Source organism: Antechinus flavipes, chromosome 5 (genome assembly GCF_016432865.1).
Source record: "Antechinus flavipes isolate AdamAnt ecotype Samford, QLD, Australia chromosome 5, AdamAnt_v2, whole genome shotgun sequence".
Lineage (NCBI taxonomy): Eukaryota > Metazoa > Chordata > Mammalia > Dasyuromorphia > Dasyuridae > Antechinus > Antechinus flavipes.
In genome coordinates, this window is record NC_067402.1 from 247765640 (window position 1) to 247779479 (window position 13840).

Consider the following 13840-nt stretch of genomic DNA (forward strand, 5'->3'; position numbering starts at 1 on the left):
GGCTTCTGTTGCAGTGGGGGTAATATCTAAGTCTGGGGAGAGATCCAAGCTTCTACTCAAAAAGTTAAAATAGCATATTTGAATTAGTTTCCAAACTTACAGGTTAAAGCGAAATTCAGTATGCTATCACAACAAATGTGTTCTCCAAATGAATATCTCTAAATGTTAAAAACAACTCAACGAGTTTAATTAAGACACAAAATTTTTTTCAACTTAGGATGATTAAATATTTCTCAATTTCAGGTTTTGCCATGATATGGATGACTCTATACTAAATGGCCCATTAGGTAATTTCAGTTATCAAAATACACATTTAACAAATAAATATGTGGTTTTGACGTAGAAGAAATAAGCATCAGATTTCCTTACTAAGATAGAAACATATTTTCCTCACTTAAAAAAAATATCATTATTTGGAAACATATGTGACATTGGATACACAAGATGTCTACAGAATTAACTTACAAAATTTTAACCAGATATTTTGGCATTGCAAAGACACATTCTTTATTAAAACTCCATTCTAAGACTAAAAAATGTATTGTCAAAACTTTCTAGAATGTCCCATTAATGCATTATCCTCATTAAGCCAATGAATTTCAATATTATCACTGGTTAACTAATGATCACCATAAATATTCCGCTTTAAAAATACTTTTTTAAAAGACAAACAGTAAGTACACTTATATTAAAAAATATTTTATAACATTTTCCTGGCTTTATTAATGTATTATCATAGAAATGCTTTTTCTCAACTAATTAGTAATGGATGATTATATATAGTGCTCTATGATTTACAAAGTTCTCTCTCTTTTTTCTCTCTCTGAATATATATATGCATATATATATATACACACACACACATACACACATATGTACATACATATATATGTATATATACACACATCTCTCATATATGTATATATCAAGAGAGAGGAGAGAGGGAGGAGGTGGTGGTGGCGGCAATGGGATATTCATTTGGTCTTTTCAATAACTCTGTGAAGTAGGTAGTACAAATGGTTTTATTGCCATTTCACTAATAAGAGGCTAAGAGAATATGTTCACAATGATCGAGTGATGTGCCCATGAACACAACCAGAACTTAAACCTAGATTTAACTCCAATTTTAACACTCTTTGTATTGTAATATAATTCTATTTTCCCCCTATATTACAAGATATACCAAATTCATCAAGAAACATAATTTTAAAATTCCATGTGTTGTCATAAGAGTTTGCTCTAGCTATGCAAAAATTTGAATCAGGATAAACATTTAGATATCTGGTCACATTGCATATATTGGTATAATTGAATTTTCTTTTTTCATCTGAAATTTAGGACAACATATTTCTATATCTTAATATTCATTTTACTGATTAATATCCAATTTAAATTATTTATTTTGATGCACAATGACACTTGTGAAGTTAGAACTTTAAATGAGTTCACTAGTATCCAAGTTCATATTTTTAGAGAGGTAATTCCATATCTGAGTTATGCTGCCATTACATATATCCCAAGGTCCTTTAGTCATAGAAATCCCAAAAAGTTCCTCCCTCAATCCTGATGAGGTTATGCCAAAATTAATTAAGGCAAATGAATGCTCTAAATTAATTCCTTCCTCTTAACTATTGTTTGATTAATTGCCTGTGCTTGACAAGGTATTTTGCATGAAATATCAACAATATGATTTAAATCACACTCATAATTACTAACTCTCCAACCATAGTAATTAATAAATTACTTTCTTCCCAAGGGACTGTCTTCAAACATTTAAAACTCTTCCAACTGGGATGGTCTCCTGAGCTTCTCTTGCTTCCTAATGATTACAAGAAACCTTGGATTCTTCCCAACCCTATCATTTTGTGACTCAACTTCTTCAACTCAATTGCTGTTCCATTTGATCAAAGACTATGATATCTTATCACTAATGAACTGCTCTCTAGTTTGTTTAAGGAGAAAAATAAAGTCCAATTAATGTACAATTAATTCTGGTAACTTTCATTCCTTTAGAATGTAAGAAGGATTACCTTTTATCTTTCTCCTTGACTAAAAGTAAGCATGAGCCAAGACTGTCCATCATTTTTCCTCCCTCTAGCTATGGAAGAATCCCATGATTTTTAAATTAATTTTCAAGTAAATGGAGTAACTAAGTGCTTGTGCAATAAAAAGGCTATCCAAACCCGGCAAAGGTACAAGATATTGCCAATCAGAAACTCTTGGTGGAGGGAACATTTCTGAGGGCCATGCCATCAGTAACAATGTTTTACCTCATCTTTATCTCCTTTTCCAGGATGGTGTATAAATATAACTATATATTCAAATTCACACAGTTTTAAGTTATAGTTATGTGAAATGTGGTCATTGAATCCAGTTTAATGAAAACATAAAATATGAATTCAAATAATGCAACCACTTTGGAGGAGAAGGGTTCAAAATTCATGCTAAATGGGACTTGGATATAGACTTTCTTACTCTGAATATTTGCTTATAATTATTACAACAGAAATCCAAAAAAAGCCTATAGGAAGATATATAAAGAAAATTATATGAAGGAAAGATGTGAAAATTATTTGTGGAAAAAAATTTAAATTTAGGTTTTTTTCTTAAGATTTTATTCTATGCTGCCAGATATCTGGATAGTTATAGGGAATTATACCAAGAGTTCTTTGACCTGAAATCTATACTTTTGTTCTTTTTTAAAAATATTCTTATATCTGTGTTTCAGCATAATTATTTTTTCTATAATCCTAGGTATTAAATTTTAACCCTTTGAAAACATTATTCTGACAAAGGGTCCCTCATGGTAGCTAACAGACATCTTAGATTACACAAAAAAGTTGAGAGATTAAATATAGATAGATAGTATGTGTGTGCATATATGTATCCATATATATATATATATATATATATATGTGTGTGTGTGTGTGTGTGTGTTTACATGTGTATATGTATGTGTCTATGTATATATAGTATACATGTATACACATGTGCATGTCTCCCCTCAAAAATTATAACCTCCTTGAGGACAGGGACCATTTCATTTCTTTGTTTGTATCTCTGGTGCGAAGCACAGTGCCTGGTACAGAGAACACATTTCATATGTCTGTACTGATTGATCGATTTGAACATCTGTCTCACTTTCAACATATAGCTATTAATTCTGCTTTATTTTCCCCTTTCTACTGGAAGGGGGAGAGGCAAACATAGAACCTTAGAATGTTGTAAATAGACAAAATCTATATAAAGTCTAGTTCATTCTCAGTGAATATGTGAGGTTCCTGGTATTCCTTCCAATCACTCATAGACATATACAGAGAGAATCAGGGTGACTTCTTAGGAATTCTGTTCTTTCAGATGGCCTAGAAGGTAGCCATGTCTACTTTGTACAAGTGCAAGATGCTCTAGCCAGGAACAAAATAAACTCAACTCCTGAGACAAGACATTATAAAATCAGAGTTTCTATGTAAGCTAGATTCATCTTTATATACCTATACACAAGCACATACATGAAATGCTTATAGATGTGTAGAATACATTTCACATGTACATATATATAAGACATACATACAACACAGTAAATATACACATATGTGTCCATTTATACATAGCAAACCAGCAGAAATCTAGCCAGTGGATTTCCTCCCTTCTTAGAGGGCTCCAGACACAAACTCTCAAGAAACCCCATTCTGTTTTTCAATGACTCTACTTGTTATGAACTTTCTCCTGATATAAGGCCTAGTTTACCTTACCCATCCATTTCTAGGGTCAAACAGAACAATCCTAACCTATCATGACAGGTACAGAAGAAGGTGGAATGAGAAAGAGATAAGACATGGACATCTTGAAGGCTTTATTGGCGTTGACACAATGGAGGTGGTTGTTGTTTGTTGTGTCTAATTCTGTGATCCCATTTGGGGTTTTTCTAGTTTATTCCCTGGAGTGAATTCCTTCTCCAGCTCATTTTACAAGTGAGGAAACTGAAGAACAAAAAGTTAAGTGACTTTCCTAGGGTCATATAGCTAGTAAGTGCCTGAGTTCAGATTTGAAATCAGGAAGATGAGTCTTCCTGACTCCAGGACCAGCACTCTATCCACTGCACCACCTAACTGCTCATTTATAGCCTTAGGGCTTTTAAAGTAAAAAATCATGGTAAGAACACATTCTTCCTGAGAAAGAGACGGAAAATGACTTAAGGACTTGAATTAAAGCTAGAAGCATGAAGAAACGATAAACAACTTAGACTACATGGACAACTGAACATCTGGTTCAGTGAGCAAGCACATCTAGCAGACATCAGAAGACGCTGTTACATGACCCCATCATATTTTGGGGGTAAGAACCATCCCTCTAGGCATTGCCAAGAACACAAAAATTCCCCATGTTTCTGTCCCACAGGTGTACCTTGGTCTCATGAGTCCCCTATAATTATATCTCCTATGTATGTTCCCAGTGACACTATATAGTTTGTGTGAGAATATGCTCTAGGTTCATAGGGGAAATGTATAAGGGTTACTTTTCTAAATATGTTATTTCATTACAAACTTTTTTCTTTTGAATTGTGTCTTCTAGTGCATTATTCAGAATTGCTATGGATTTTTATATGGTTGTAGATCCATATGGTGAAAACTTGTTTGCTTGATCTATACTGTGATTTGGGGGATGGGCAGAGAGAGTATTCCCAGGCTCTACACTACAATATATTACAAGGAATTTTTCCCGGAGCTGTTACTGAAGTAAATCCTTCCAGTAGGATGTGAAGGAGCAGTGAGGAAGCTAGGAACAGTAATACTTCTTTCTGGATTTTGAAGGCAATGCAAATTACATTTTTGTAAGGATAGAAAGTAACAAGCTTACAAAGCAGCAAAAGTTATGGCTGGGTTTGACAAACCCAAAGACCCCAGTTTTGGGGATAAGAACGCATTATTTGACAAAAATTGCTGGGAAAATTGGAAATTAGTATGGCAGAAACTAGGCATTGATCCACACTTAACCCCATACACCAAGATAAGGTCAAATTGGATTCATGACCTAGGCATAAAGAATGAGATTATAAATAAATTGGAAGAGCATAGGATAGTTTACCTCTCAGACCTGTGGAAGAGGGAGAAATTTCTGACCAAAGAAAAACTAGAGATCACTATTGACCACAAAATAGAAAATTTTGATTATATCAAATTGAAAAGTTTTTGTACAAACAAAATAAATGCAGACAAGATTAGAAGGGAAACAATAAACTGGGAAAACATTTTTCCAGTCAAAGGTTCTGATAAAGGCTTCATTTCCAAAATATATAGAGAATTGACTCTAATTTATAAGAAATCAAACCATTCTCCAATTGATAAATGGTCAAAGGATATGAACAGACAATTCTCAGATGAAGAAATTGAAACTATTTATAGACATATGGAAATATGCTCCAAATCATTATTAATCAGAGAAATGTAAATTAAGATAACTCTGAGATACCACTACACACCTGTCAGATTGGCTAGAGTGACAGGGAAAGGTAATGCGGAATGTTGGAGGAGGAGTGGGAAAACAGGGACACTGATATATTGTTGGTGGAATTGTGAACACATCCAGCCATTCTGGAGAGCAATTTGGAACTATGCTCAAAAAGTTATCACACTGTGCATACCCTTTGATCCAGCAGTGTTTCTACTGGGCTTATACCCCAAAGAGATACTAAAGAAGGGAAAGGGACCTGTATTGCCGAAATGTTTGTGGCAGCCCTGTTTGTAGTGGCTAGAAGCTGGAAAATGAAAGGATGCCCATCAATTGGAGAATGGCTGGGTAAATTGTGGTATATGGACATTATGGAATATTATTGTTCTGTAAGGAATGACCAGCAGGATGAATACAGAGAGGACTGGCGAGACTTACATGAACTGATGCTAAGTGAAATGAGCAGAACCAGGAGATCATCATATACCTCAACAATGATACTGTTTTGAGGATGTATTCTGATGGAAGTGGATCTCTTCAATAAAGAGAGCTAATTCAGTTTCAATTGATCAAGGATGGACAGAAGCAGTTACACCCTACTGTTTGCATTTTTGTTTTCCTTCCTGGGTTATTTATACCTTCTGAATCCAATTCTCCCTGTGCAACAAGAAAACTGTTTGATTCTGCACACATATATTGTATCTAGGATATTCTGTAACCTATTCAACATGTAAAGGACTGCTTGCCATCTCGGGGAGGGGGTGAAGGGAGGGAGGGGAAAAATTGGAACAGAAGTGAGTGCAAGGGATAATGCTGTAAAAAATTACCCTGGCATGGGTTCTATCAATAAAAAGTTATTTAAAGAATAAAAAAAAGTTATGGCTGGGTTTAATTTTGTTATTATCATTTGTTTTTATTTTAAACCCTATTTATTGGTCCTTAGGTTTCAAAATTCCCATAAGCTCAGTAGAGTCAGCACTCTGGAAAGTCAGTTTAACAACTTTCTTGCTGATAATATTGGCAAAAGTTGATTTTTTGACTGATAAAATCATTTTTAATCAAGACATCTACATAAAACAAATACAAAAGTATTATCCACAGTATTTGAATGTCCTTAGGTAAATGAGACAGAAAGAACTAAAGATCACAGTGAATTATTAACTCAGCACAAATAATTAAACTTCTGCTGTTGGAAAATTAAGGATGACATAAATCAGAGCTAACAATGTTAGAAGCCATGAAGTAGTTATGCTTGGCTCGATTCAGATCACTACTACAGTATTACCTCTAGTTTATAACTAGGAGAATATAGAAAAAAAGCTTTTGCTAATGAGGATTCAAAGGAGAATGCTGAAAAATATTAGATGACTAGAAAGTAAGACTAGTAAGAAAAGATAATAAACAAACTTGAGTGAGGAATCCTTGAGAATACAAATCTTTTCTAGAAAGTATGATTATCCAATTCCACAAAGAATTATTTATACTGGTATGAGGGACTTAAAATAAATATAACAGCATATTAGGAGAGTCACTTAGAGCTTCTTGATCATATGCTGACAAACACTGAAAGGATATTTCAGGAACTAACTTTTCAGGAATTCTATGAAATTGAATAAGTTCTTATCTTTCTGAATAATTTAGTTAAAATTTTTCTGAAAAGAAGAAAGGATGATATAAAATTATCTTCTTATTTTATACATATATGTCTGTGTGCATATATACCCATATACATGTGTATTTATGTGTGCATATATGTGTGTTCATATATATATATACACTTATATAAAATGTATATGTGTGTATATAATTAGGATGTTTTATATATTTTTAATATTACCAATGATTTTGTCCTATAATAAGTATCATATCAAGTACAGAATCAAGTAGTGCTTATCAAGTCAGTGCTAGGAAATTTAAATAAATGGCACAGAGGATATAGCATGTTGGACCTAGAGATTCAGGAAAACATGAGTTCAAATTCATCCTTAGATACTTACCAGCTATGTGACCCCAGCAAATAACTTAATACTGTTTATCTTAGTTCCCTCATTTGTCAAATGGATTTAAAAAAGAAATGGAAAACCACTCCTGTCTCTCTGCCAAGAAAATCCAAATGGAGTCACAAAGAATCGATCATGACTGAAATGACTGAACAACAATAGAAAGCCTGTATTCATTATTTGTATATTCACATCAAAAATTTTACATATTTATGTAAACATTTATTCTGTGTGTATACATTTCTAGGTAAAATATTTTAAAATTACCTAAAACACTACTAATCACAAAAAAATAAAAAGAATTAACATTTATCTAATGCTTACTATGTGCCAGGGCTCTGTGTAAAGTATGTTACAATTATTAGCACTTTTAATCCTTATAATAATATTATTCTCATTTATTGTTATTATCCTTGTTTTTATTGATGAGAGAACTGAGGTAAACTTTGGTTAAGTGACTTGCCCAAAATCACTCAGCTAATTAGTGTTTTAGGCTATATTTGAACTCATGTTTTCCTGGCTCTAAGCCCAGCACTATACCACATCATTGAGGTCACTAATAAATAATACTATCGTGTGGAATAGCAGTAGGAAGAAAAAACCTAGATTTAAATTCTCCTTCTGCTAAATTATGTGCTCTGTGACTATCAGCAAGAATACAACTTTGTAAGATAGCAATTTGTAGAAAAATTGCATTCAAGGGAGTTTCCTCACTTATAATGCCTGCTATCAATGAAGTTATACAATGAACATATAGTCACACATGTACATGGCATATATATCTCTATGGGCTCTCTATAGTTCTCATTACAATTCTGTTTTCAAAGACAATTTTCTGAAATTTTTATTAATTTCTTATGTTTTCACAACAGATTTCAAGTAGGAAAATGTTGTCTCAGGCTAAGTTAATACATGAAATGTAATCCTTGAGAAATTCACATACATTTGATTTACTCATGAAAATTCATGGTTGTGTTGACGGCAGAAGCCCTTACGTCAAACAAAGAAAAATTAACTTTGACAGCAAAAGTGGAAAGAGAACTATAATTAATGAATTTTTAAACCATTCTTCCTTATATATTACAAAAATCTGCCACCTTACATAGTTCTGAATAGTGAAGAGTATTAACTGTCTTTTTCTTTTCCCATCAAAATCTAGATGGAACACAATATGATTTTACAAAGTAATTATGACTTTTAAAATACCTATTTGTAGATTGCCAGGCCAATCAGGAGTAAGAAAAAGGTTAAAAGGTTTATTAGCTGGGCTGGGGATAGGGGAAGCACAACTGTCTATCATTCTACCAAAAATAGAATTTGTGACTTCTAGGCCTATGATCTCAGCAGAAGGAAAAATGCTCACTTCATCACACTGATGCAAAACACAACTTACATGAACACTCTATTATTTAGAACTACTGCTTGAGTACATGTAATTACAAGCTTCAGAAAATATGTACTATTTATTTTATCATCTGTAATTGCACACAGAAACAGGGCAGGGGTAAAGTATTTACATAACTGTGCTATGCAGACTATTTGGGAAGATCTGTTTAGATATCTTTTTAAGATCAATGACCCAATAGTGCAATTATAGTCTAGGTCCCTAAGATGCAATTCCTATTAACTAAGAGTGACATTGTTGATGGAATGGATGTTTTGTGCATATTGTTTAAATTGTACTTTTATTGAGAAGCAACTAAATAATTGGAACCAAGGACTCATTCATGGCTATATTCAATTATTTAACTTAATAAAAATATATGGTACTTTTTAAAAAGAAATCAATTAACCAATCAATTAGTAAGTATTTATTAAGCATCTATTATGTTGTAGAAGCAGCTGGGTTGTGCAGTAGGTAGAATGCCAAGGCTGGAGTCAGAAAGTCTTATCTTTATAAAGTTAAATCTGGCCTCAGAAACTTACTAGCTGTGTGACTCTAGGCAAATCACTTCTTCATCTATAAAATGAGCTGGAAAGGGGAATAGCCAACCACGCCAGTATCTTTGTCAAGAAAAGCTGAAATGGCATCACAGTAAGTCGAATATATTTGAAAACTGACTCAACAACAACTAATATTCTTGTACTCATAGGGGACTTGTTGAAGTTTCTCATTTTACAGTCAAGGAAGTTGAGACTCTTAAAGACTGAGACTTTCCCAAAGTTACACAGGTATCAAATGTTAGGTACTCTACTATACGAGAAATAAAATCTCCCTAATTCTCTTTTATCACTTGTAAAATCTTCATATAATTTATATGTTCAGCTATGCATACAAGGACTTCTATAATCTATCCCAAACATGGAATGGAATCTGGTTACTGAATTTCTCCTTGGTAGTATAATCACTGAATCTTCACTCAAAGGGAACTTTATGAGTCACTTACATCTACCAACCAATCACATAGAAGTTTCTGAAGTAGCAATTCAGTCTTTGCTTGAAAAGTATCAATTACAAGGAGTTTATTCCTTCACAAAAGAATTATCCCATTGTAGAACAGTACTAAGCATAGAAAATTCTTTTCTATGGTTAGCCCATCTGACTTTTTCTTAGAAATTGGATTTCTCCCCTTTCAAGTCACTCTGCATGATTACCCTGCAGATAACATTTTTTCAAACAGTTTTCCCTTCTCCAAGCTAAACATTCCTAGTATTTTAGAATCTTCATTTTATGACATGGTTTCTACACTCCTTCACCATCTTCAAAATACACACACACACACACACACACACACACACACACACAGACACATATATATAAATCAGTGTCTTACTTATAAGGGGAATATGGAATTAAAAAAAAAAGTCTAATACAAACCAAGTTAGATGACTAACTTCCTTAATCTGGCTATTCCTACTTAAGAAATGAAAGTTTTTAAATGTGATATCATTACATTATTGGTGTAAATTGGAATTATATTTAATTGGAATCCCCAAAGATATTTCATGCAAACTCCCATCTAGCTATTTACATACTCTCCAATACTTAGTGCAGTTGTTGGTTTTTTTTCCTAATCTAAATATAGGAATTGATATTTATTTTTATTAAATTATATATTGATGGTTTGAGCCTAATATTTTAGCTTCCTCTTTATTTACTTTGAATCATTACCTTATTAGTTATTCCTTCCTGATTTGAGTTATCTGAAAATATGAAAGATGGTGTTCCATATATTTGACCAAATCATTACTCCCTGTTGTTGGGTAGAAAGTCCAGTGACACACTATTAAAGATTTAAATGAAAGCAAATGAACCTGCTTTGTATTTACTTATCAATACCAATCATGTTTCATTTTCCCAATTTATTTTCAAGGAAATCATGAAAGACTATCTCAGATGTTTTGCTGAAATCCATTTACAGCATGTTAATGACCTTCCCTATTTCATTCACCTAAGTAACTATTTTTAAAAAGGAAATGAAGTTGATTCTGATTACCTGGTCTTGGGCAATGACTTAATCTTTAAGCACTTTGTTTTTCTCATTTGTTAAATGAGTGGTTTGAACTAGATTAAAATTCTTAACCTAAAGTTTATGAATTTATTTTTTAATATATTAATATATTTTCCTTTGTAATCTCATGTCTTTTATGATGCGATGGAAAGCATAACAGGCCTACAGTCAGCAAGAGCTGAGTTCCAATGCAGCCTCAGAGACATACTAACTAAACAAGTCAGTTAATTTCTATTTGCCTTAATTTCATCATCTGAACTATTAGCAACTACCTTCCAGGATCATTGAGATGAGTATCAAATCGTATAATATTTGTCAACTTCCTGGCACACTTCCTGGCACAAGTTAAACACCATATAAAAGTTGACTATAAAGATGATGATGCATCTAAAAACCTTACTGTGAGAAAAGGATTACAGATTTTATGAGGCTGTCAAAAGATTACAAGACAACAAAAAAATTAAGAACTCCCAATTTAGATGATTTCAAATGCTTTTTTTAGTTCTAACTTCTGTGATTCTATAATGTATGTGTGTATGTATATGTATACATACTATATGTGTATATGTGTATATGTACATATTATCTATGCCCACACTATATATGTGTGTGTATATATATGTATATACATACATACATATATATATAAACAAGCACATACTACAAGCACACACACACACACACACACACACACACATATATGGAAAAGAAAGAGAATTAGATATAATGCTCTTTTATATATACATATATTATATATAGATATATATGGAAAGAGAGAGGAAATGAAAAAGAGAAAATAAAAGATGTTCTTGATTAACACATTAGCCTCCATATAATTTTCTTCTCAGTGCTTGCTTTAATTATCTATCCTAGAAATTTGTTAGTAGTCTGTGATTTCCATCATATCCTTAGTAATGCTTTTTTTCAAAATAAAGGCAATATTTTTCCTTCTCTCCCTTTTTCTAATATTTTGGTATCTCTATTGTCTTCAAAGGTTATGACACAGTCTCTGTCATCAGCTCTGAACTTTTGGAATTCCATGGAGATCAGATACCTAGATCTGGAGATTTAAACTCATCTCATGCAGCTAGGTGATTTAGTAGATACAGACTTGACTGCAATCAGGAAGATCTGATTTCAAATCTGGCCTCAGACATTGTGTGATGAAATAGGGAAATAGTAGCATCTACCTAACACAGTTGTTTTGAGGATGGTTAAATAGCTGGGAAAGTCAATTAAGTTCTGTCTACGTCAGTTTTTTTTTTTCTGTAAATACAAGGAAAATAATAGCTCATAGGGTAATTTGTGGTGACCAAATGAGATATTTGTCACTTGCTTTGTAAATCTTAAAATATTATAGAAGTGCTACCTATAATTATGAATATTGTTATCTTCTACCTACAAGATTACAATGCCTTTAGTGCATTGAAGGAACATACCATTTATCTTATAAATGCCATCCCCTCTTTGGGGCACCAAAGAAAATTTTAACATAATCACAAGCAAAATTAAAACTTCAAAAGAGTTGAAGATATTGAAGAAGAAAGATTAAGATAACAGTCAATTCACTGGCAAGTCATAAATCTCTCTGTTAATTCTGAAAATAGGCTAAGTTTCTACTCACTCAAAAAAAGCTTCATTCTCCAGAGAGCTTCATATGACCATTATACAACATAATGCCATGATCACGTGTCCTCATCTCCCTAGCATGCAATCTCTCACCAGCTCCCCATATGTAGCATTTGTTTTTGTATGAATGTACCCATCACATTGGAGTTTAATTTAAGAATTTCACAAAATAGATTGTGTTTTATCATCTGTCCAAGAAGCTAAAAAAGGAAAAGACAAAGATTTAGCTCCAGTCTGTTTCCCTGTTTACAGATTATATGCAGAAAACAAGTCTACTTGTAGGACATATGGCTGAACGCAATGACTAAAAGCTGAATGCCGTACCTCGCGAATAGCTGTACAAAACTCACTCTGCAGAACTTTTTTGAGGGACTGTAGCTTTTGAACTGGTACCTCTCCAGATTCTTGTAGTTTCTCCAATAACTCAATTGCTCTTGCAACATCTGAATGGATTAAAAAAAAGCAAAGTCTAGAATAAATTCCCTCTGAAACAAAATTTCAAAACTATACTGCAATATAAAAATAATATAAATTATATAAAATAGAATAACTATCTTTTATTTTATTTATTAATATTTATAAATATAATTTACAACATAAAATCACACATTATTAACAGAATTAATGTTTACTAAACACCTATTATAAGCAGAGTAGTAACTCGGGGATATAAAAACTTTAGATAAGATTGTCTATGTTTTTTACAGATTTACAGAATTTGAAAGTTGGAAGGGACCTCATAGCCATCTGCTCCACTCCATAAAAAAAGGAATCCCCATTTATGAGATAATTGATGAGTTGTCATCCAATCTGTGTGTAAAGATATCCAAGAACAGGAAACCCACTACCTCATCGTTCCACTTTGGGAGAGTTCCAATTTGTAGGAAGTATTTTTTTTTCCTGCCATCAAACCTAAATTGACCCATTCTTATTGGTTTTCCTCTTTGGATATAAATATAATTAAGTCCACTACCAGGCACCTTTCAAGTGCCTGATAATAGTTCTTCTTTGGATTAAACATACACAATTCCTTCATCCAATAATTGTAAAATATCATCTCAAATTCCTTCACCATCCTGGTTACTTTCTTCTGTACCCTCCAGTTTATCAATGTCTTTCTTAATTAAACTGGGACATCTAGAAGTGAAGCCAAAACCACTGATTTGGTCTTGTCATGGGAAAGCCCAAAGGGGACTATCACCTCCCTATTCCTGGAATCTCTGCCTCTCTCAATACAACTTTGGCAGCAATTATATCACATACTGAATCATACTAAGTTAGTTGTTGTCTAGCCCACATCCCTCAGATCTT

At 32.8% G+C, this 13840-nt stretch overlaps 1 protein-coding gene across 5 annotated transcripts in view; it reads right to left on the reverse strand.

The window, feature by feature from the left end:
* The window catches only part of LIN7A (lin-7 homolog A, crumbs cell polarity complex component), a 196673-nt gene that overhangs the window by 135830 nt on the left and 47003 nt on the right, over positions 1–13840 (reverse strand). For 4 of the 5 annotated variants that reach the window (XR_007947884.1, XM_051963260.1, XM_051963261.1 and 1 more), the window contains exon 2: positions 12854–12972. The exons of the other annotated variant lie outside the window; for it this stretch is intronic. Coding sequence is in view for 3 of the 4 variants with exons in the window: in XM_051963260.1 (XP_051819220.1) it covers positions 12854–12972 (119 nt within the window). In the remaining variant the exon portion in view is untranslated. The remainder of the gene's footprint in view (positions 1–12853; positions 12973–13840) is intronic. 5 annotated transcript variants of the gene reach the window in all.